General features: G+C 43.6%; 1 protein-coding gene across 32 annotated transcripts in view; it reads right to left on the reverse strand.

The window, feature by feature from the left end:
* NRXN2 (neurexin 2) overlaps positions 1 to 26,540 on the reverse strand; it is an 847,024-nt gene that overhangs the window by 17,977 nt on the left and 802,507 nt on the right. For all 32 annotated transcript variants that reach the window (XM_083165053.1, XM_083165057.1, XM_083165084.1 and 29 more), the window contains one exon: positions 14,980 to 15,058. In XM_083165053.1, the coding sequence (XP_083021179.1) occupies positions 14,980 to 15,058 (79 nt within the window). The remainder of the gene's footprint in view (positions 1 to 14,979; positions 15,059 to 26,540) is intronic.

A 26,540-nucleotide genomic window follows, 5' to 3' on the forward strand; every position in this document is an offset into this window, starting at 1 on the left:
GTATGATTGGTCCCTTGGTGCTGTCTCGCAGGGGTGCCGCAGGTGTCTTCCTCACAGAGCTGCCACACAGCTTGGACACTAGTCAAGCGCGGGCAGGTCCACCAGATGTGACGTCATGATGCTGCAGAGTGCGACATCCACAATGTCATGTCACGTGACATCAGCCCACACTGTGCAGCCGCTGAACTGAACCCGGCAATCCAGCAGCAGCAGCTTGTCAATCAGCAGATGCCGGCCTCGCCGCCTCCACCGCCGGGTCAGTCATCCGCAGCGGATGCCATTGACTACTCGGCAACGACTTCCCGTGCTGGCGGCATCATTGTCAGGCGGCAGATGCACAACCCCTTTAAACCAATGGGACCCACTAGGGAATCTCCTGGACCCCCACCAGGCCAGTCCGAGCCTGAAAAGTGCTGTTTCAAACATAAACTATTTTGCAAAGGCCTTTGATACTGTCCCTCACAATAGGTTGATCCAAAAATTGGTGAGCTGGGCCTAGGAAACAATCTGTACTTGGGTCAAGAATTGGCTGGAGAATAGGGAACAGAGAGTTGTGGTAATCTGATAATTTTAAAATTGGGTTATAGAGCCTTATTCTAGTTCAAATTCCTTCTCAGATGGACAAAACCATGTGCACTACAGGGGGGCAGATGTAACAGGTGCAGATAGAATTAGATTTGGGTGAGTTATTTTGTTTCTGTGCAGGGAAAATACTGACTGCTTTATTTTTACACTGCAATATAGATTTCACTTTGAAGAAAAAACCCACTCAAATCTAACTCTCTCTGCACATGTTACATCTGCCCCCCTGCAGTGCACATGGTTTTGTCCATTTGAGAAGGAATTTGCCTCTAAGAGTGAACTAGAATAAGGCCCATAGTGTGTAATTCAGGTTTCGGTGCTTGGACCACTTCTCTTTAATGTATTCATTAATGACCTAGGAGACGGTATAGTGAGCAGTGTGTCCATTTATAAATTAGACCTGTATATATTACATTTACATCAGTTGGCCCTTGCAGTAGTTGGGGAACTGGACTGCTGCATCCAGGGCCGGCGCCACCACTAGGCAGCTATAGGCATTTGCCTAGGGCGCCGGCCACTGGAGGGTGGCAGTTCGCCCCCCTGCCCCCCCGGATGTAGGTAAGCGGAGGTGCAGAGACTGGAGCTGGCAGGAGCGGGCAGGGGGTCCATGCCACGGGGATACCTGCGGCACTGTGTATTAAGCTGGCAGCGGGGTCCCTGCAGTGATTAGGAAATAACTAGCGCTATCCGCCGTGCGCTGGCACGGGAAGCGCTGCAGGGTTTGAAAACACTTGCCGCACGATGATTGGCTGAGATCCAGCCAATCAGCGCATGGCCAGTGTCTTCAAAATCAGAAGCACTTCCCGCGCCGCCGCATAGCGCTAGTTATTTCCTAATCACTGCAGGAAACCTGCTGCCGCCAGCTTAATACACAGTGCCGCAGGTATCCCCGTGGCATGGCACCCTCTGCCGCTCCAGTCACTGCACCTCTGGGGGGGGGGGCGAACTCGACCAGACGGCGCAGCAGTTACACCTCAGGCCCTCGCACCACGCCCCCTCCCTCCCCTCGCCTGGGGCACTCCGGTGCCTTGCACCGGCCCTGGCTGCATCATTGCTAGCAGTGTCTATGGGGGAGCAAAATGCAGTATACTTTGTCGATTAAAGAATGTGAATGTTAACTTACTGTATTGAAGACTTAAGAAACAGAGAGCTGAATACATAACTGTAAAGCTATGTTGATGCTGTCTGTCTTAGTAGCAGTGACGTGCGGTGAGGTTAGTGGTTGGTGAGGCACTGGCTTGGTGGAGCCAGTGCCGATGGGCTCTGTGGGGAGCGTTGGGACCGGGTTGCTTCTGTGCTGACAGGTAGGTGCGGGAGCTGCCGCCTGCATAAGCAGCAGAGACTGGCAGAGCAGCTCCTTTCTGTCAATGCAGAAGCAACCCGGACCAGCAGTCGCCACAGACCCCGTCATCGCTGGCTCCACCAAGCCACCATGGGGTCTGCCCACATAACTCTTTCACTTAAAAAAAACATGTGGCCAAATGTACAAGCTTTCGAGTTCAGTGACTGTGCAGGGTGCCGGCTGAACTCTGAGTTTTTTGTAACAGGGCAATAATTTACAATGCATAGTTTTGTCTTGTAGATGTCTGCCTCTTTAAAAGAACCTTTGATTTCAGCCAGCACCCCACACAGCCACTGTACTCAGAGGCCAGTACATTTGGCCTTAATACTTCATTCATTTAAAAACACACAGATACACATCTATGTCACTTTACACAACACACACACCTCTGTCACTTTACACAAACACACCTCACTTAAAAAAACACAGCCCCCACCCTCCACAAAAGCCAAACTGAAGGTACAACTCGTTTTTATTCTAAAATTGGTGCAAGTATTTGCTCAAGGTTTTGTGCGGGCAGGGAAGATTAAAAAAGTCTGATGGTTTCAATAGGGCGCCCTGGTGGGAGGTGGGGTAGATAGATTAGGGACAAGGTGTTACAGGCGGCTGGCACTTGTAGTGCACCCTGCACTATGAGTACCTTGCCCAACAGATTGTATAATGGTGTTTGTGCGCACAATGTACCCGATTTACTGACAGAACAAGTGCTGCTTAGGTGTGCCTCATACCTCTTCCAAGCAGAAACAGTAGTCCAGGCCATCACCTACCTGACATCTCCCTTGTGTCTCCCTTTCAACTTGGAGGAACGCAAGGTGTACAGGAAGGACGGGGCACCTCGGTAGGTGCATAAGGTCACCAGCACGCCAGCTGATGCCCGCTGGGGGAGGGGACTTCTGCTCAGGATCTCGCTTCTGTCTCGGCCATTGCTAGGGCTTCGCTAGGACATCACCTACCTGACATCTCCCTTGTGCCTCCCCTTCACAAGCCTGCGGCAGACTGATGCTTCCGTCCCCTGGTGCGTCCTCCTTCCTGGCCGAGACCCGCGTGCACCGCTGGGCTCGTCGGCTCGATCATCCAGGTACTCGGTGCGGTACCTGCGTGCTGCTCTTTCATGGTCCGGGGGAGGGGGGGTGAGGGTCCATTCTGCCTTCTGCCCGGTGTTCTGGTTTTAAAAATGGCTCTGTGCTATACGCGGCACCTATAGAAGAGCCACGGTGACAGTCAGGGACGTACATTCTGCCTGTATAAAAGCACACCCCTGTCACTGAGTCAGCGCGACTGTGCCCAATCACATCTGCCTCAGTGACAGGGGTGTGCTTTCATACAGGCAGAATGCACGTCCCTGTCGCCGAGGCACTGCTATAGGTGCCGCCTATACACCTTTTTTTAATGGGCTTTTACAGCCCAGTGCTCAGCCCTGCCCCCTGCCCGCCCCCTGTTTCTGTAACTGTACAATAGACAGCGGGAGGCATCGGACTGGATGCCTCCTAGATTAATTGGAAAAAAAGGTAAAATGATTATAATAATACAAAACATATACTTATGACACATAATATGTGTCACAAGTATTTTCTTTGTATTTGTGAATGATATTAATCATTAATGACAGGGGAGGCTCTGCCTCCCCTGCCTCCCCTGACTGCACGTCCCTGCTTAGTAGGAATTACAATGCTGCCTAACTGATGTTGGGGCAGAAAATAACTGGAAAAGTATATAAAATAAATTAGGAAATGTATCACAGCCTGATTTTGGCAGCAAGTTACAACTCACAATGGCCCTTATTTAGATCTGATTGCAGTACAAATTTGTTTGGAAAATGGGCAAAACCATTTGCACTGCAGGTGGGGCAGATGTAACATGTATAGAGAGAGTTAGATTTGTGTGAGTTATTTTGTTTCTGTGCATGGTAAATACTGGCTGCATTATTTTTCCACTGCAATTTAGATTTCAGTTTTAACACACCCCACCCAAATTTAACTCTCTCTATACAGGTTACATCTGCCCCACCTGCAGTGCACATGGTTTTGCTCATTTTCCAAACAAATTTGTACTGCAATCAGATCTGAATAAGTACTACAATTTTGTTCTCTAAATTGATGATGCTTGTGCAGTCCACCATCAAATTGGGGTGTGTTTGAATCCCTTAAATCAACAAGTCTAAGGATGCTGGCCAATGCTAATGTTAGGAGCCATTGATTAATGACTCAGTTCTGTCTGTCCGTTCGGTGTTATTTTCAGTCTGTTTGGTATTTTACTCTCTGGTGGTCTCCGGTGGTTAGTCTGAGCCATTGCAGCTCATTCTCTGTGTATCATTATGCACAAGTCTGACCTCGTTATCCCTGCTGGGAGGTGAGCTGGACCGGTCACAGCTGTGTTAATCACCTAAGCCCTTTAGAAGGAATTCTGGCCAGCACGACCCTGCCAGATATAGTTCAGTCTGAGTTCTGTTTGAGCCTAGTCAGAGTTCTGTCTTTGTTCTGTCCTAGCTGCTTGTTATCTTTGTCTCGAGCCTTGTCCAGTCCTATCAGAGCCCGGATACTGTCCTGTTTACCCCAGCTAGTACTCCTGTAGGGCGTCCTAAACCTCAAGCCTGTCTTGTGCTATGGTGTCTGTGTTCTTGGTCCCGGTCAGCATTCCTGCCTGCCTGCGCTGCAGCTTCCTGAGTTCTGTCTGCTGTGTACCATCAGTCCAGATAAGTCAGAGGCTCTCCCTGCAACTTCTTCTGTTATTATTATTATTTTGCACGGTACCATTGTTGCAGCAGCTCGCACTGGGGGTCTGGTTTGTCCTCTGGGGATCATTCCTTCTTTGGGCAGTAGTCTGGGCAAGTTTTGTTATTTACCACCTTAGTGCATCGTTGCACCTGCATTTTTGTAGACTATGGGGGGTACCCAATCCTGGGTGTCTCTTTAGTCAGCTGTCTTCTTGCACTCTCCTCACCTTGGTGGACACGTTGTCTTACCTGGCGACATTGGGATTGGAGCCGACATAACCAGTTCCTTCAAACACGACCTTGCAAAGCTTTAAATGGGCAATGAAAACTCACGTACTTCATCAAAGCGTACCCTTCCACTGCACTGCAACTAACTGGTTCTCCGACCCCTTGCCTGTTTACATCCTGCTATCTAGCCAACACCCACTTGCTTGCACCTCTTGTCTGTCTCCCCTTCCTACTAGATTGTAAGCTGCTTCAAGCAGGGTTCTCTTCCTTCCTGTTGTCAAAGCCCACTTCTCTTCACATTTCACTCACAGCTCTCCTATACTCAAACACTCAGTGACCATCTTCGTCCGCATACCCATCTCCATCATTGGCCTCAAGCCTCTAGTTGTATGTTGATTGAGTTCTCACTACTTATATTTAAGCTGTAATATGTATTGAACTGTGGCGCTCTTTATTTTTACTCTATTGTTGTTATTTATTCAATGTAGTGCCAAGTTTTGTCTCCATTGTACGGCGCTGCAAAACACTTGTGGTGCCTTATAAATAAAATTATAATAATAAATAATAAAGTTATAGGTGAAGACTAGCACCGCAAGTGTCCGTCAACCACAAGGCGAGGCAACAGAGTTAGAGGTCAGGTTTGGCGGTACCCTCCAGAGTCCTAAAAGCTAAGTAGTACTGGCACCATTCTGGTAACTCTGCATGGTTTGTACCAGAGGAACAAAACATGTGTGATCCTCTAATCAATAATATTAATTTCCTTGCCCTTTTTCAAAAATAATGCCCCTTTCCCACTGCAGCTAAAAAATGGTAAATTGCCGATTTTCAGCGCAATTTACCGTTTTAAGGCTGCAGTGGGAAAGTGCCAGAGTTGAAATACCGTTTAAAGCTAAATGGTATTTCAACCCGTTTTTTAAAGCAGAGTCCTACACGTTAAAATAATGTTTAGGAGGCAGTGGGAATGCCTCTTAAACGTTATTTAGCCTCCAGGCAGTCCCAGTGCCTAATGAGACCTAGTAGTTCTCACTTTGTGCATGTGTAATGTGTGCACGTGCATAATAAAGAGCAGCTCATTACATATGCACATATGTAATGAGTGGCTCATTATTATGCAGGTGCACTCATTACATATGCGCAAAGTGAGAACTACTAGTTCTCATCAGGCACTGGGACTACCTGTACCCTGCATGGACCCTGCATGGACCCCCGCTGCCTCCCCACTGCCCTGCATCCCTGTGCAGGTAAGTACAAGGGGAGGGGAGGTGGGGGCACAGGGCAGGTACGGGGGGGTGGGTTAGGCAATCTCTACACTTGGGGGGGGTTAGGCACTCTTTACACTGGGGGGGGGGCGGTTAGGCACTCTACATTTTACACGGTTCACTGCAATGGGAATGGTACTTAAATGGTATTTAAAACGGTAATCTGCTGCAGTGGGAATGCTAATACCGTTTTAAATACCATTTAAGATTACCAGTACTTTAAACTGGTCTGCAGTGGGAAAGCAGCATCAAATATGTGCTCTCTCCTCTATACTGTATAAATAAGTAAATAAAGTTAGCAGAAATGATGACAACATTTGGTATATCAAAACTGAATATCAGCATGGATGCAATGTCAACATTGTCATAATTTAGGTATTATGAAGCTTGATAGTCAATTTAATTGTCAGAGTTAGACCGTGGTTAGGGTTAGGGTTAGGTCTACATCACATATCTAAATATCAACATTGTTTCACACACAGGGAATATCTGTCCCTGCACAATCAAATTATTAAGTGTGTCCAGTTTCTTTACTTATATACTAATATTTCCCCCTTTAGTTGATAAAATAATATTGGTCTTTTAATAATTAGAGTTGTAAAAAGTGCTTCATAATTATAATATTATATTTAAAAAATGGCCTCCTAAATTTTGTAGTAATTAATTTAGCACCTCATTTACATATTAACATGCAAGGGGGTTCCGAGAATGTCCCAGCTGATCAATTTACATACCGCCCAACATAACCCATTCCATGAGGGACAAGCTCTGTTCCTGGACTTTTACCTTAACGTAAAATTGCTGTCACATGTGTTGAACTACTGTAGTTTCTTGATAAGAAAGTTGTTTTTCCACAGGTGATGGTGGTTCAAAATTTTGAGGAAAGACCAGGAAACATGGAATGGGTCATGTTGATATGTGTGCAATATATATATACTTTTTTATTTAGACGAGGAAGTCAGACAAGCTGTGCAGTAGCGCTATAATGCAAGCTCACATGGTTACCATCCTGAATTGGTCGCCCGTGTCTCTGCCTACCCTCTTCTCATCCCTCTTTATGCATATATGCCTATACCCTCATAGCCACCTAAAGGTAGGTACATGTTAGATGATTACTCTATGAGTGATGTTGTTAATTATTTCCCTTGAGCTCCAGAACAAAAGATATATTAGAGAAAACTGAAATATTTCACAAAAGGTATCTTCAAAGATATCTTCAGTGGCCATGTGTACACAATTCCTGTGGTGATATTAATGAAGTTTACATTTTATTCTATGTTTATCACAATAAAGTTTTAAAAGATTGCCCAATCAAAATAGTAATCCTTTGTTCTATTCTTCTTTATGACTTCTGTATATAGGAGCAGTCAGTCTAGTGCCGTCTATCATTTATGTTCCTGACTCCTTACATAAATTTTGATTTTGTTGTTCTAACAGAGGCACAGATTAAACAGCTGCATTTGCTCTCTTACCTGTCCCAAACACATCTATTTTCTGGCATTTTGTTGTGGTGCGTTTGCTGACTTAAATTCACTTTTCTTAAATTGTTTACTTTACTTTATTTTCCTGTTTTGACTCCAAGGAGCTAAACACAATGTGGGTAATTCTGGTTCACTTGCAAAAGCAAATTATTCTCTCTAATGGATATAACCAGTGCACTGCAGGTGGGGCAGATGTAACATGTGCAGAGAGAGTTAGATTTGTGTGTTCTTTTGTTTCTGTGCAAGGTAAAGACTGGCTGCTTTTTTTTACACTGCAATACAGATATCAGTTTGAAGTATAAACCCCACCCAAATCTAATTCTCTCTGCACATGTTACATCAGCCCCACCTGCAGTGCACATGGTTTTAAAGAGAGAATTTGTTTTTGGAAGTGAACCAGGATCAGGGTCAATATCCTTAACTTAATATTTTTTGGGGGACTTTCTCAATGAAAAATGTTGGCCTAGGGGTACTGGAATAAAATTCTGATCCTTCAGGGTGCTCTGAATCAAAAAGGTTTTAGAACCACTGACCTAGTCATTTGCTATGTTCCTGAAGCAAAGAAAAAGTCACTATATATTATTCTTGAGGTACAAAAACTGATAGGCCAATAGCGGCATTCGGGAGGAGGAGTCGTCCAATGTTATCAAAGACACCGTGCGGCTTCTCCTCAGTTCGGCTTGGATCGGGTTTAGACTTTTTTACACACTGAAGCCTTCTGCCAAATACGCCACAAAAATTAAGTGTATTCTCCTGGCGTATTTGGCCAGCAATTAGTGGCTGTTTACCGCTAGTAAATTAGGAATCACCATTCTTTTGAATGGCGATTTCTATTCGTATTCTGTCAATGGCATATTCATTCATATTTGTAAATACAAATACGAATGTGCCATGAATACGAATACAAATTTACGTATTTTCCAGATAGTAAATCCCAAAAATACGAATTTGTAAACAATAGGTGAATTTTTGTATACAAATACACCTATTTCTTATGACTTTAGCTTAGCAATTTCACCCCAATATGTACTACAGATGCTGGGATGCGACCAACTGAACAGGAATTAGTATTAGAGATATAAAGTCACAGATGAAGGGCAATGGAACTTGGCATAAGAAAACATGTGGGTGCTGTACTGTAACAATTTGTGGTACTTGTTTCCTAGCACGGCCACAACGATCATAATCGCGGTCATCGGGGGTAAAATCGGGGCCATCGCGGGCATCGCATGCGCAAAAAAATCGGGTGCGATGGGCCAGACGCGATGCCCGCGATTTCCCCATAGAGAACAATGTTAAATGCCTCAATTTACCCGCGATGACCACGATTTCCCATAGGAAACAATGTGAAATGGCTCAATTTACCCAAATTATCATAGGAACAATGGTAAATGGGCCAAAAGCACCCCTGAACATTGAAATGTCCCCCCAAAAGTAGTTTACGCCACCACGTGATCAACGTGAACCCGAAGCGTGGCGAGCGCAGCGAGCCCGCGAGGGGCGGCGGTACGCGTCCTCCGACCTTTTCATACCCCTACTATCCACTAGGGCGTGGAGTTGAGAATAGAATAGTGTGGCGAGCGCAGCGAGCCCGAAGCGTGGCGAGCGCAGCGAGCCCCGCGAGGGGACGCGGATACCTGTGAAGCCCGCGAAGGGACGCGTTTACCTGTGAAGGTATCCGCGTGCGCTCGCCACGCTTCGGGCTCGGTGGCTCGCTGCGCTCGCCACACTATTCTATTCTCAACTCCACGCCCTAGTGGATAGTGGGGGTATGAAAAGGTCGGAGGACGCGTACCGCCGCCCCTCGCGGACTCGCTGCGCTCGCCACGCTTCGGGTTCACGTTCATCGCGGGGTGGCGTGAACTACTTTTGGGGGGACATTTCACTGGTCAGGGGTTTTTTTTGGGCTTTCTGGCCCATTTACCATTCTTCCCTATGATGATTTGGGTAAATTGACCCATTTAACATTGTTTCCTATGGGAAATCGGGGTAATCGCGGGTAAATTGAGGAATTTAACATTGTTCCCTATGGGGAAATCGCGGCCATCGCGGGTGGACCATTTAAGCATTTTTAGGCGCACACGACGCGACTGACGCGATTTTTCACTGTTTTCAATGCATTTCAATGGAAAAATCGGGGGCATCGCGTCGGTCGCGTCGCAGGCCACTAAAATTACCCCCCGATGGCCAAGATTTGTGGCCGTGCTAGGAAACAAGTACCCAATTTGTTTACTGGGCTTGATTCAGAGATGTTCCCAAAGCCAATTTTTGTGGAGTCGAGTGTACTTTGGCTTAAGTCACACTGTGCATTGGCCTCAATGGTCTTGCGGGCACAGAGATTTGCAAAGTGAATCAGTGATTGACAGTCAAGGATCATTTTATGCGATTACAGGGAGTGATGCAGGCATGTTTTAAATCTTGTCTGTCATGCAAAATTATTTTTCAGCAGCAATGGCACTGGTCTTATTTCCTGCAGCCATACTGTATGATCATAGAGCTACAAAGAAGTTAAATAATTCTGTGACCAACGCTGGGACTTGTAAAGCCACATGTGGGTATCTACAAATCTAGACCATTGCAATATTTGAATATTTTTCACAGTCACTGTGAACACATTCGCATATGGTGGCTTTAGCATACATCTCTGAATCAAGGTATAGACAATGAATATCTATGTGTATATATAATTACACATAAATATTGTTTGTAAGAGAGCGCCACTCGATTGGATACAATAAAAGTTTTTTTATTTCTTAGTAATCATAAGTTTCAATTACACATTTATTACACAGTCAATAAAAATAAAAATAAAACTTGTACATAATTAAAACATATATACACTTTCACTCTCCATGTGTTAATTATGAACCTTAACCTTACATCTAAAATAGTGAGGGAACACATATAAGGGTTTCTTTAGTGTTGAAAGGGAAGTGGGCGTACCCCTACTCACGATGTGAACTGTGGTTTTCAAACCTATCAAGGTTTCTTTAACTTTATCTCCGTGACTGTGAATTTGGAGATCTTAAGGAGTGTCCCACCGGATTTTTGAAAACTCCAATTCCCCGTCGATATAAAATATAAAGATATATGTCTCAGTGCAATGGTTTAAATATGAACCCAAATGTTGAAAGCCCAACGATATGTGTTCCCTCACTATTTTAGATGTAAGTGAGGTATGCTGCCAAAATACATTATTTTTGTCCAGCTGCCCACTGTTTCCACTTTATAAAGTTACCTCACAGTTCTAGACACTACTTTTCCTTCTTTTTTTGGAATACGTGCAAGTTCACCGTGACACTCAATAGAAAACCTCTATTGATGCTCAGAAGTTGATTCCCCTGAGGCCATACCAAAAGATACCTTGATAGGAGGAGTACCATCACAGTCCAACGTGAGTTTTGGTACGCCCCGCGGAATCAAATTCATCTTGCACATTAAATGACCACCCGATAGGGGGTTTATAAGAAGTGACACTTACACTAAGATTTATTATAATTTTGTATATCTTTATTTTTTGTTTCACGTCTCATCACGGTCTATTAACCCATACCTGGCTTGAGAGAACATCTTCGCCCCGAAAAGGAAGAAATCCGATACTCAGATCCTTAAGTATCTCCATCTTTGCGCCTTTTTTATCTATATCCCAATTTTTTTCTTCCAAATGTTTATACTGTTGAAGTAAGGGTGCATCTTCAGGGATTGTGATTTTTTGGGCAGCATTGCGCCACGTATCTCCTGTCATCTTCTTGTACATTATAGCTATGGAGCTATTGATCCGGACAGGCTATGGTTGATACGTGAGAGGAGCTCTAGCTCACCTGCTGGCTGCCGCCCCCAAATGACGCGCTGTAGTTGATATTCAGGCAGGGAGCGAGCTGTCCATCTTCGCTCAGTGCAGGGAGCGTGCTGTCCGTTTGTGATCTGTACAGCGCACAGCAGCCTTCTGTGTGGACTCGCCGAAAGGATCGGTATAGCAAAGGGGTAATTGCAATATTGAAGTTAGCGCACAGGTGCCGGTAGCCTCTGTTAGGGTCAGGATAAGGTTCCCACAGGAAAGAGAGAAAGCCTAGACCTATTGACGCATTTCTCCGCTATGGGCTTTTACAGCGGTTTCATCATTTCTGATGTAATCCTAAACAGGATTCGTTGCACATGCCAAAAAACCTCATTGAGTACTGCCCAAAGTGGTAATGGGGCTCTTGCAAAAAAGCTTACAGTATAATGGCTTCCTTGCTGGTCAGGTGAAGTGTGGTGAGGGTCAAGTATGCAATGAAATCCAGCCAGCAATGACAGGCAAAAGAGGATATGATGCTTGACAATTTGAGGAGCAGCACTTACCCCTGCAGGGAAAGGCTGGAGCAGCAGATACCCCTCTGAGTCATCAAGGTCGTCATAGGGGGTAAAATCCAAGTGGAACACTCATTACCAGCCTAGGCCGCCGGGATGTTTTGTGTTGGGGGGAGAGACCTTTAAAATATTGCCTTGGGCGCTAAATTGGCAAGAGAATTTGAAAACAGTATTTTTGCATGCTGATTTTCAGGTGATCCTCTCTACAGGGTTTATTGAAAATGTAATCTATTTTTTCATGTTTTCTGCCAGTATATGGGATAATTATAAACAATGATAATAATAATAATAATAATAATAATAATAATAATAATAATAATAATAATAATAATAATAATAATACTGTTTGATCATCTCCTATTTAATACCGATTTATTTTCTCTTATATTTTTCAATATTTCACTTAACCAATCCAATGGTCAATCCTCCAAAGACAGGGGAACAATAACATCCACCTGTACAGTATAATATTTAAATCAACACTATGCTATCTTTTATTATGATACAATTATACAGTATTCTTCCTAATACATCTTATTATGTGTCTCACAGTGCCATAGTAGATTAATGTGTATACAATGGAGCCAGGCTCATGTAGGCAGGGGCTGGTGGAAGATCCCCCAGCTGCCGGAATGGGATGCGCGCGCACGAGACGCACACGCATCCCCTTCAACCGGAGCTCCCCCCAGGTTCCTGCTGCCCCCCATCACCCCCCAGCTCCCCCTAACCCTGCCCATCTCTCTGAAGCGGAGATGGGCAGGGTTTCTGTCCCCCGCCAATGAGAAACTGGGACGCACATGCATGTGGGACACTCGCACATCCCAGTCAGATGTAGTGTCTGCTCGCCAGTGGGGATGGTCTGGCGAGACCAGGTGTTGGATGAGTGGCACTACATCTGTACAATTTAGTAATCCCAAAACTCATTTTTATTTCCTTTTCTTTAGAAACAAATATACATAGCTAAGTACCTTGCCGTTTACCATGATATAATATCTGTCAGAATACTTTAGACACTGTAATAGACACTGGTTAATATTGCCTTACTCCTGTGTGATCTAAATATGTCAGTACATATCCCCTCCCTAATGACCCTTTCTCTCCGGCCTCAGGACCCTTTCTCTACCCTCTTAAGGCCCCCATACACTAGGGTGGTTCAAATGCAATTTACACCAATTTCAGTGATAAATTGCATGTAAAGTGCCCAGACTGCATGTACATGACAAGAGGTGTGATGCAATGCGCTTTCCCGTGTCCATTGCATCGCACCTACTAGATCGCCCTGGCTGCAGGAGAAATCTATTGCCATCACCTGGTACTGCTGTGTTCTTCACCCTGCGATGCAATATACACCACAGTATACTATTTCGGTGCAGAAATAGGGTCAGCTCTATACACTATGACCATGTTTTATCGGCCTGGTTACAAAGGAATACACAATAGAAAGAAGATAGTGGAGCACCCCTCAAGTGGGTCAAATTACTGTAAAGATATGTACCCTACCATACACTTATATGGGGGGTGGAAAGTCCATGTCCCTTTAAATGGTCTGAATAGATGAATACGATCACACCGTAATCCGGGACCATGAAATCAAAAGAGATTATATCTTGTATCAGTCTCTTGGTTAACCGAACACTCTAATATCGGGCTTGTGCAATATAGGGGTGTTCTTTATAACCCTGGGTGTCTTCTATGGTTATTCTAAGGGTCACTACGTGCACTTCATATAGATTTACACTCACATGTATGCTTACATGCGTAAAGTAGTAGACATTCACATCAAGGTATCTTTAAAAGGATTAAGTGTCACCTTTGATCCTACCAGACTCTAGAAGTGCTTACATGTATGTTTACTTTTAGTCAGCTGCGAATCCTCTCATAAAGGTATCTTTAGTCTCCAAAGAATCCGTTCATCCAGTGATATGTGTAAAAAGTTTTTTTGTTTTTTTTAAACAAATACAGTATCACAGAAAAAAACCACAGTACCGTATAAAAGTCTCCTTATAACCCTTACTTTTCCCTGGGAGCAAAAAGATGGAAACCCGGGATAGTTCACCAGTTCAAAGCAGGGACAATTGATGAGACAATTTAAAAAAATGTCAGGAAGGCACTTCACCAACGCGTTTTGACCTTGAAAAAGACCATCAGGTGTGACCAGCCAGGTAGCCCACTGCTCTCTGCCCTGCTGTCATAAAGCTTCCATTCTCCCAGACTGGCGGCTGTCATCACAAGCCTCACTCACAAGCAACAGACATTAAACCCCCTGGCATCGAGCTTGAAGCCCCTGGCATTGAGAAAGAAACTCCTTGCAATGAGCATGTGGGTAAGTGGCACTTATGTGGCATTATATGTATATGTATATATTGCATCACGGCGTGTTGTGTAACGGTCATTACGTGTGTGGCATCATGTGTAATGGGCTCCATACCCAGTCTCAATCCAGAAAACCCTGGCATGCAGCCAACAAATGGCTGTGGGGTGTCAGTCATCTTGCGAATGGCCAGCGATGGCTAGTCATCTCTGGATTTGTTAGCACATATTTCTCACGCATGCGCAGTGTACCATACGCGGCTGTTCGAAAATCGGACAAGTCTGAGTCAGCCCATATGTAGGTTAGCTATTAGCCTCTTCTACATAGCTTTATATAGCCCTATTTAGGCTAGCCTCCCTAGCACCCTGTAGTTCATCCCATCAGAAAAATTGTATAGTACAAGTATGTGCAGTAGATAAATTGTATGCAATTTGTCACGAGTTGATAAATTGCATGAAATATATCTTCTGCGAAATAAGCCCTCAAGTACAAAATCTGACATAAAGGACTCTCGGAAAACTGCTGGGGAGTTCAAGGGAAATCGGATGCAATTTCAAAGCCTCAGATAAATTGCCCTAGTATATGGCCACCTTTATGTACTGTACACTATCTGAATTTTCTTCCAGTATATGGTTTTCTATTTAAGTTTGTCTAGAAAATACAGTATTCTATCCTCTGAATCTTTTGCCGAAATGTTACAGTTGAAGTCTTACCAGTACTAGGCTCACATTCTTCCAAATCTTCATCATCACTAGGACACTCAGCTGATGCTACAAGGAGATCATCCGAATTCTAAAAAATACAAAATAAAACAACACATAGATAAGGAATTTGTTTTAATGCAAAAAAGTCAGCAACTACAGTGTCATAACAACATATATATAAAAAAAATAAAAAACAGAATCAATGTTCTTGCCCTAGTGGATCAGCTTCTCCAGAGAGCACAGAAAGGGGTGCCCTCATGTCTGGTTATGTCCCTACGAATTCCAGGGTCCATTGTTATCAGCACTGCTTATTAGCATGAAGGGATTCCTAGCAAAAAAGATGTGAAGTGCAGGCATCCTAGCTCTTTTGACAAATGTGATCTACAGAAATAATTTTGGCATGCATCATGTGCCTGCAGCCAGGGCTGCCGACAGGGGGGTCTGGGGGTACTTGAATCCCGGGCCCCGACGGCTCTGACCGAGGGTAGGATTTTGTCAGTCCCGGGCCCCAAAATTTCTGACGGCAGCCCTGCCTGCAGCTTGTACTTTGGCACAGAAGCACATTTTAAGGCGCACTCCAAGCATTGTTATAAAACAATTTACAGACACTGATAAAATTAATCCTGGTAAAACTGAAATGTTAAACCTGCTATAAGGCAGAAGAGTAGAGTGAAATTGAACAGTGCTGTTCTTCAATAAAAGTAGGCTCTCAGTTGCACAGAGCAGAGTAAGTATGCTCCTTAATGGGCACTGGGCAAAATATTTAGGTACTAGTAAGTCCACTCAAAGCAAATGCTTTGAAAGCTAGTCTGCTACCTTGTGATTGCCTCTGTGTTTGTGCATGTGTGAGAAAGATGTAGTTTCACTCGCTGCCAACAGATTGCAGTGTTTCTTATACACACAATGGGGGAAATTTACTAAATTAAATTAGTAAAAAAAAATAGGTGTATTTGTATCCAGAAATACACTTATTTTGACATGTGCTATCAATACGAATACGAATTGCCATATTTTCGGGATAGTAAATGTAAAAAATAAGTGTATTTCTGGATACAAATACACCTATTTTTTTTTACAAATTTCCTTTAGTAAATTTCCCCCATATATATATATAGATACATATAATAGAGATGATACTGGTACACTCTGCAAATGATGAGTGAAATTTTGTGAGAGATTTGGTAAGAAATCTCCAGTTGTTTTTTTTCAACGGCAATCATTTACACTGCAAAACCAGTTTGATTTTGCAATGTACAGTAAATGATTGCCTCTTTTAAAAAAAAATGGAGATTCCTTACCAAATCTTTCACTTTCTGAATCTTTCATCCTATTAAATTTCACCCAATACATACTGTAACTTGCTCTTTCCCTAATTCTTCATTAGCATTTTTCTATTTTTCTTATTGACATCAATTGTGCTTTGCAGATCCTCGTAGTTTTTCCTAAACAGAAATACCACTAAGTAATGACAATGAATGCAGACATAGTGGTAATGACTATTATTAAATAACAAAAAAATACAGTCTGCTACAAAAGTAAATAATTGTGCACTGATAATTACCATGATGAATTATACAAAGATAAGTATCTATGCTGGGCATTTCTAACAGAAAATTAAACTCTTCACTTCTTGTAATTAAAATGAATGTTTCTATATCAGCTCCAGGACAATAATGATATGACTGCACTATGTAAATATTACATTAAGGGAATATAAAAAACATGCACTCATGTTAGCATATACAAGTTCAGTATCCCTTATCTAAAATGCTTGGGACCTAAAGTATTTTGGATAAAGGATTAATCCGTGTTTTGGAATATTTTTAAATTTCAAGGTTATATCTTGAGGACAGGACCAATGTTGTATAAACTCATTAAACACATGAAATACTCACAAATATATGTTATTTGTGCATGAAATAAGGTTTGAAAACATCAAGCAAAGTTTGTGTATTATCTCAGACACTGAATTGGAAAGCCAAGAAATCATATTTAGTGCCAATTACATATCATGTCCCCAGTAGTGCTTTTAGTAACAACAACAAAAAAGTACATGGAAACAATGTTTTTTTCCGAATAATTTGAATAATAGATATAAAATACATATTTAAATTTAGATATGTCACAGTCATGTTAAAAAGAAGTTACTATCCCTAGGTTGTGTAAACTTATTGGTATATACCAGTGGGGGGCTGCCACTGTCCCCAAAGCTGCCCCCATCCTCTGCTGCCACTGCTGGTCCCCACTGCATGCACCGTATCGTCCTCAGTCAGGGGCAAACGCAGGATTTTCAGAAGGGGGTTTCCAGAGGGGCGGAGCATAGCACGGAGATGGACACTTAGGTGACCCAGTATATGCCGGGTCAGTTAAAGTATTATAGATAAACCAAATTTATAAAAATAATAAATATATTTATAATATATATATATATATATATATATATATATATATATATATATATATATATATATATATATACAAACACAATAGGAAATGCGCAAAGTGATACTTATAACTGTGGAACCTGTCTTCAATAAGTAGTGCAGCTCACTCTTCGAGGCTTTGTCACGGCCTCAGTAAGAACACATGCAACAAAAGAGAAAAGAGGAGCGCACAGGTGAGCAGAATTTGAAACAGCGTTTACTGAGAAAAGTGCAGGCTCACATACATAATAGAAAACAGTAGTCAGCATGTGCGGGAATCACCGTCAATACACCGTCAGATAGCGCGGACCCCAGAGGACATCCAGAAGACCGGCAAGATGGACACAGCGGCGGCGTTCTCGGCACAAGGACTCAAGACGGACAGGTACCACAAGGTAAGGATCTGATACGTCGGGTGACCACGCCCCAACGCGTTTCGTCACTGATGACTTTGTCAGATATATATATATATACAGCAGTGTAGACCCCTGGGCATAGCAATGTATTGGGGCCCCTACCGATCCTCCAGCGGCAGGGGTGGGGGAATCTTTGATGTCCCGCGGGTAGTAGGGGGTATTATATCAACCGCTCAGCATGTAGGGCCTGGATCAGTAATTTCCACTAATTACCCCTTTAATGTACAGATGGTGGGAGATGGGGTGGGAGAAGGGGGCATTGGGCTGAATGAAGGGGCCCTGATACATAACTTCCAGGGTTGTACAGGATGTTTTATATGCAGAGGAGGGGTGGGCTTATTATTCATAATTTTCTGGTGGGACAGCTTGCTTGACTGCAGATATCTCCAAATCCCAGAAATAGATTTCTTAGATTTTAATGGAAATAAAACTAGAGAATCCCACCTACCAAATGGTACTGGGGACTAGGGGATCAGAGTTCAGGAGGCAGAGCAATCCGCCAACGAGATTATAAAACTACATACCAGGTGTGTAGAGCTGGAGCAGTAACCAGATGCTGGAAGGTTGATATCTCTGATTCTGGGAACAGTAGAGACCAGCTACTAGTGTCCATCGAAGGGAGAGAGTCCCAGTTTTGGAATATACCCTCAGCAAAACTCCAAGTCAGACAGAACATGAAATATCTGACTGGGAATAGCAATTAACAGGCTTGGATGGGGACCACTGCTTTGAAGTCAGATATCTCCGGTTCCCAAGGGCCGATTTTTAAAATTCTTATACCCTTGGAAAGAGGGGACCCTTAGCTTTCAGTCTAGGGTCCTTAGACTACTGGGGGGGGGGGTTCTGGGTACTCAGAACCCCCCCTGCGTGCACTACTGTCAGTACTGAGCATGCCCCCAGCTTCTATAGGCTGCTTCAGCACTGCACTGCAGATGACAGGCACTGGGACTGGCGCATGTCCATTATGTTCTCAGTACTGCACATACCCCAGTTTCTATGGGCTGCAACCGAAGCAGCCCATAGAGCAGTGGCATAGCTATAGCTCCGCAGCCCCCACGGTGGCGGGGATACGCAGAGAACCTGTGGGCGCCGGGGGTCTGCGGGGCTATAGCTACCACTTACCCGCTGCTGTCAGGCCGCATCTGCCTGTCACGGTCCCGTATCACCTGGCGCCGGCTCCTGCTGCTATAATGAAAATGGACTCTTAGAAAATGGCTGCCCCCATACAGCAGACAGTTTTCTGTCTGCTGTATGGGGGCAGCCATTTTCTAAGAGTCCGTTTTCATTATAGCAGCAGGAGCCGGCGCCGGGAGAGACGGGACCGTGACAGGCAGATGCGACCGGGCAGGTACATCGAGGGGAGGGAGGGGCCGCCGAAAAATATGCAGCAGGGGGGGGGGGGGGGAGACAATTAGGTAGTTACGCCACTGCCATAGAGGCATCTCCCAGTGTGACTGCCTTGGGTGACTGGCAGGTCTAACTTCCAATAGGAAGTCACTGCCAGTCACAGTAAAGCCAAAGCAGGTCGATAGACTGCTTCTAGCTTCACTTAGGCAGAGTACAGTAGCAGATTTAATCTGGGAGAGCTGCAGTCCTGCAGCCCACTAGTGTATACTGATTACTAATTCAATGTTACAAAATGCCTAATGCAGTACATGGCTGTTATAATTGTAAAGTCAAATTCGGTACAGTGGTATTTAACAATTTGCTTTGAAAGTATGATTCAGAAAATGATATTGCACTTAAATATGTAAATTTATAACCAAGGTTACAATACTTAAAAAATTTCTGCATGTTTGTTCAGCATGTTCTCTCCAGTTGCTGCTTTCTCAGGATATTACAGCCTCCACTTCTGCTGCCATACACTCAATGAATGTCTGTGTGCTGATAATTGCACACCTGTGAGAACTCTAGCTAGCCCAGAGTCTCCTGATCAGCCATTAACTCCTTGGTTCCCTGTTTGGTGAAGCCCATGCTAGCTCTCCTCTTGTGCACTGATTGTCCCATTCAGAGTCCATTTCTGCTATTGCAGTTGCTGCCTGGCTATTCATCCAATCGGTGCAAGGCAAGGGGTTTAAATATTCAGCTCCTGGACTAAGAGGTTGCTCTCAGCAAAGTCGCTACCCTGTCCTGATTCCAGTTTCCTGACCTGCCTGCTACAAGCTGCATCCAGTTATTGTGTGCTACGTCTCTGCTGTAAGCTTCCAGTAATCCTGTCATTCAGCTGTATCCTGATCCCAGCAGCAGTCATCCAGCCATCCAATCTTCAGTCATTCAGCCATCCAATCTTCAGTCATTCAGCCATCCAATCTTCAGTCATCCAATCTTCAGTCATCCAGCCATCCAATCTTCAGTCATCCGGCCATCCAATCTTCAGTCATCCAGCCATCCAATCTTCAATCATTCAGCCATCCAATCTTCAGTCATCCAGCCATCCAATCTTCAGTCATCCAGCCATCCAATCTTCAATCATTCAACCATCCAATCTACCATCCAATCTTCAGTCATCCAGCCATCCAATCTTCAGTCATCCAATTGTCCAATCTTCAGGTACTGTATCCTTCTTTTCTCTAAACTCAAATCCTGAAAATTGCCTTATCCTCCCAGAACTACCGGCACATATCTTGTTTATTTTTGCAAAGGACTGCTATCTTTTGTTACTTGTTATTTATCAGAGACTTGCATCTATTTATTATTTGTCCAATCAAGAAGTATTGATCCTGGTTACATTATCTGTTATATGAGTTCCTTCAATAAACCTGTTTGTGTTAACCCATCTCCGGCTGGTCACACCTCTCTTCCTGAGATCCGCACCACTCCATTAATCCACCATCTGACCACTCCAGTCACGACTGATTCCACACACCCATTTCGTGACAAGTGGGCAGCAGGTACTGCTTGAAGTTGTCATAGTGGCTGGGGCAGCAGGGGCAGCTGTGTCTCGCTATGAGGGGACAAATGGCTTCAATTTGAGTCCCCCTTGGCAACGAGCATGAAGCCCCATTGGCATCTAGCATGAAGTCCCTAGCAATGAGCATGTAGGTAAGTGGCACTTATGTGTCAAATATGTAATGGGCATCACGATGTGTGGCACAATGTGTAATGGGCATTACGGTTTGTTATATAATGTGTAATGGGCATTACGGTTTGCTATATACTGTGTAATGGGCATCACGTGTGGCCTTATGTGTAATCTGTATTACGAAGTTCGCTAAAATGTGCAATGGGCATTACGGTGTGTGGTATAATACTGCGCCCCTTTGTGATGCCACGCCGTCTTCTCGATAGGCCACGGCGCACGCATTACTTATTCCTTTACATTTCCATACCCCCCCCCTTTTAAATTTCCACTTCGAGCACTGCTTTATATCTCAGGCAGTCACCTGGTAAAATCCCGCTTCCACCAGCACTATTACATGCCAAATAAGTTGCACTGCACTGTTTCCAGTGGCGTAAGTTTGTCTCAGTTGCCCGGAGGCAAGATAAATATTGGTGCCCCTCAAATAGCTCAATTAGTAAGGTGTCTTCTCTAGTAAGACAGGTCATGGGTTCTAATACAGGGTGTGACACCAAACTGATGATGATAATGATATTAGGAGTGGAAGACAGCCACAGAAGCAATATTGATGGCTTTCAATTAACTGATTCAAACTCGCATGGGAGGAGAGGTGCCCCCTTGGGAGCAGGAGCCCGGCGGCAGATGACTCCATTGCCTCCTAGAGTTACGCCTCTGACTGTTTCTATATAAAACATCAGGGCAGCGCAATGTTCGGATGCCTCAGACATGAGGAAAAAACGTATCCATCCAACAGTATAAATTGGAGGTCTCTCTGCATAAGCTTGCTGTATTTATTACAATTTGTGTTATGTGAACAGTGTCTGATTCCACAGATCCTACGTGCAGCACTTACAAGCTAGGGGCTCTGATCCGATGTGTCAACAACTGTTGACATGGACTCCCAATTAGTGTAATGTGAACCCTTGCATGGCTCGCTTCGCTTGGCATGCTTTGTGCTTTTATATTCGAACTCTATGCCGACATGGATGACCTATTGACTGTAGATCTATCAACCAAAACCACCTTTATTGTGCTGTCCTTTGTTCCACAATTACGATGAGCATGAGCCATGTGGCATTAAAGGATAGAGGGGAAGTATTTGTTTATTAAACTATTGGATCTTATTTATTTATTTATTTATTAACAGTTTCTTATATAGCGCAGCATATTCCGTTGCGCTTCACAAAGGGGACAGTGACACAACAAAACAGGGTATTTACAGACAGTCAAAATGTAGGAGGGCCCTGCTCGCAAGCTTACAATCTATAGGGAAATAGGCATTGATACATAAGGATAGATACTGTATTCTTTATTGCATCGATTCCACCAGAACGCAAGGTTCTATGACTGGTTCTGGTATTTGATAAGCTTGCCTGAAGAGATGAGTCTTCAGGGAACGCTTATAGGTTTGGAGACTGGAGGAGAGTCTTATTGTGCTTGGGAGGGCATTCCACAGAGTGGGTGCAGCCCGAAGAAAGTCCTGCAGTTGGGAATGGGAGCGAGTAATGAGTGTGGATGAGAGACGCAGATCTTGGGAGGAGCGTAGAGGTTGTGTTGGATGATATTTTGAGATAAGAGAAGATATGTATGTTGGTGTAGTTTGGTTTATGGCTTTGTGTGTAAGTAAAATAATTTTGTATTGAATACGGTAGAATACAGGTAACCAATGAAGTGACTGACAGAGTAGCTTTGCAGATGATGAACGTCTGGCTAGGAAGATAAGCCTTGCAGCTGCATTCATAATGGACTGTAGTGGTGAGAGTCTGTATTGGGGAAGGCCAATAAGGAGACTATTGCAATAATCAATGCGTGAGATGATGAGAGCATGGATTAGAGTCTTTTCAGTGTCTTGTGTAAGGTAAGGGTGGATTTTAAATATGTTTTTTAGGTGCATGTGGCATGATTTTGAGACAGATTGAATGTGGGGTACAAAGGAAAGTTCTGAGTCAAGGATAACACCTAGGCAGCGAGCTTGAGAGGTAGGAGTGATTGTCATCTTCTCAACAGCGATAGAGATATCAGGTTGGTAACTACTATTTATTGGCGGAAATATAATTAATTCTGTTTTTGAGATATTAAGTTTGAGGTGGCGAGATGACATCCAGGATGAAACAGCAGAAAGGCATTCAGAGACACAGCTCAATACAGATGGGGACAGGTCCGGGGAGGATAGGTAGAGCTGAGTATCATCCGCATACAGATGATACTGAAATCCAAAGGAGCTGATTAGTTTGCCAAGAGATGAGGTATAGATTGAGAAAAGCAGGGGACCTAAAACTGAACCCTGAGGTACTCCAACTGAAAGAGGTAGCGAAGAGGAGGTAGAATCAGAGAAATGAACACTAAAGGAGCAGTTAGATAGGTAGGATGAGAACCAAGAGAGGGCTGTGTCTTTGAGACCTATGGATTGTAGTGTTTGTATGTGTGTGGTCAACAGTGTCAAAAGCAGCAGAGAGATATAGAAGAATTAGTAGTGGCCTTTAGACTTAGCAGTGACCAGATCATTCACAACTTTAGTCAGTGCTGTCTCTGTGGAGTGTTGGGCATGAAAGCCTGACTGATGCGGGTCCATTAAGTTGTGCGAGTTAAGAAAGTGTGTGAGGCGAGTATAGGCAAGTCTTTCAAGTAGTTTGGAGGTGCATGGAAGTTGAGAAATGGGATGGTAGTTGGAGAGAGAGCTTGGATCAGAATTCTGTTTTTTCAGAATCGGAGTAATAACTGCTTGTTTGAACAATGAAGGAAAGACACCAGTAGAGAAAGAGAGGTTACAGATTTTAGTTAAGATTGGGATGAGCACAGGAGACAGAGATTTACTTATTTGCGAGGGTATAGGGTCAAGAGGAGAGGTAGTAGAGTGGGAGGCAGAGAAAAGTGCAGATACTTCATCTTCATTTGTGGGATCAAAAAAAGCAAATGTCTCATAGGGCTCAGGTATGGAATTGAGCATATCACCAACTGAGTTGGATCTTGATGTTATGTCAAGTTCAAATAAAGTAGGACAGAGACTATAGACAAACATGTAGAAGAAAACATAACTGCAAGGTTTACTTACTCTGAACAGGGTGGTGTATAAACATAGAGTCACTTTATTATGTACCGAATATGAACATACAGTGATTGGACATTTATTAAAATATTGAATTAGCCAATCATTTGTCAGCAGCTTAGTATGTAAAAACATGCTACATTATCAACATTTTTACTTGGGCTTTGGTGCAAAGAGTAATGACAACTTTTGCTGGCGTTACTCTATAGGAGCCTATGGGCTACCTTTCTGTGCTCTATATGGAAAGAAGTGCCCCCCCCCCCCCCACACGCACACACACAGCCGCTATGTCCCTCTACGCATGCACATAGGGACTACCTGGGCTGAAACATGGGAGTGCTGGCCTTTGTAATACTAATTGCATATGTTAGTACTTATGCAATTAATATCATTGCCATGTGTGATGGGATGTTCCAAAAGGCTTGGAACATCCAGGGCCGGCGCCACCACTAGACAGCTCTAGGCCACTGGAGGGTGCCAGTTTTGCAGCAGGTTCCCCCCCCATGGAGGTGAGTGGCACCGGCGGCGGCAGCGACCCACCCTCCGGAGCGACTAGGCGGCTGCCGCCGCATCACCCGAACCCCCTCCCTATCCGTGAAATTACTTAGCGGCAGTCGCCACCTCGGAACGTCGCATTGGCCTGGTGAGCACCGGAGAAAATGTTGTTTTCGGATATTTGCTCACTTTCCTTGTATGCACAAAGCTGGGGAATGCAATAGATTCTGGAGCTTGGATGGGCAACATTATGTTCAGATGGTTTTATCCTACAGAACTCAGAGTGATGAAATCCCCCCCCCCCCCCCCCCCCAAAAAAAAAAAAAAATGCAGTCCAACTGGTTTAAATGTATGAAAAAGAGCCACCATTTTCAACTGCCAGTAATGTACACTGCAGATGAACTGTGCAGCTATTAAACTGCACAAATGATCTCGGTGGCTGGTAGCAATGCAGAGGTTAATATAAGAAGTATACACTAGAACATGAAGACAGAAAGCTCTACCATACCTATTTATCTGAAGTGTGAAGCTTAACTTATATTTACCCACAATGTAGTTAGGATAAGGAATATAGGGGTCTATATAATAAGCCTTGGCCAGAGATAAAGGGGAAATTTTACTAAGATGAGAGTTCTATTTTACATGGGCTGTTGCTATGGGCAACCAATCATAATCCACTTATTTATTTAGCACCTTCTAGAAGATAATAAATAGTATCTGATTGGTTGCCTATAGCAACATCCCATCTACAATAGAACTCACATCTTGGTAAATTTCCCCAAAAGTATCAGCCAACCAGATCCTGTTATTATTCAAACCTAGCCTGTGACATGTCAGTTAGTGATGAGCTGATTGGCTGGTGCTTTATCTCCATCCACTTTTTTCCCCATCCTTGGCTTTGTAAAATGTTTGGTAAGGTGCTTTCAAAGTCATACAGAGTAAATGCCTGTGACAAAACTGTAATTATGGTTAGATCAGAAATCAAGGGTTATATTTACTCAAGTGCATGTTTAAAGAAGTGGAGATGTTGCCTATAGCAACCAATAAGTTTGTAGCTACTACTATCTTCTAGAAGGTGCTAGAAAAATGATGAAGCAGAATGTGATTGCCTGCTATGGGAGAGAGAAGACAGGAGCTCCTGATGAAGCTGTGAGACCTTTCCCAGAGCAAGGCGTAGAGCTTCTCAGAATGTATTCACCCTGACATCACTAGACTCCTGAGTATTACAAAATTCCATCTAAACAATACTGGATACGGGATCCACTATCTCTACCTGGTTATCTAAGGTTTTATATATCTCATAGATTGGATATGCAGCCATCACCATTACTCAACCCAGGTCTACCGGACAAGCTACCAGAAATATTCATCCATTATTCATCATGCATCTGGATCCGGCCACCTGGTAATACATTGCTGCTCTAATTAGAGACAACCCTCCCAGTTATTCCGACTATCCTGGATATACTGTAGGAGTCTATCAGTGTCATAAAGGGCATTTATCATATTCTAACACTACTATTTTCTGTGTCCCCATATATATTTTTATATGTAGGTTTCTAACTTTTATTACATTTTTATATTGCTAAGAAACCGTCATTTTTTAAAATTATTTGAGAAGCAAATCTAGCACTGGTTATCTCTTTGTTTACTTAGTTTATTTTCTGGGGACTGACTATCCCCAAACCAGCTGCTGCTAGCAAGCGCACCTTGCCACCACATATTTTTCTCTTTGAAAATAAAGGTGCGTACACGCGTACAGATTTTCTGTGTGATCTATCTGGTCGGATCAAAAACCTGGAAATGTATGGGAGCATATGACAATCAAACATTTCCACCCAAATGCAGGAAAACAGAAAATGATATATGCTTTGATAAATTTGTTATATCAGAATGATTTAAACAATTTGTCTGACTGATCACCGTCTGTTTTCAAGCGTTTGGGAACAATTTTTTGATGGTCATTTGCTCCCATACATATCCATGTTTTTTGTTCCCACCAGATAGATCAGACAGAAAATCTGTACTTGGGTACCCACCTTTAGAGTTGTCTATTCAGCGTACAAAGTGTTAATGGCATAGGTGCAGGATACACGGGTAAATCAGGATGGGGTCGTGAAGGATACAAAGGT

This window comes from Crinia signifera, chromosome 11, assembly GCF_055691185.1.
Source record: "Crinia signifera chromosome 11, ASM5569118v1, whole genome shotgun sequence".
Classification (NCBI taxonomy): domain Eukaryota; kingdom Metazoa; phylum Chordata; class Amphibia; order Anura; family Myobatrachidae; genus Crinia; species Crinia signifera.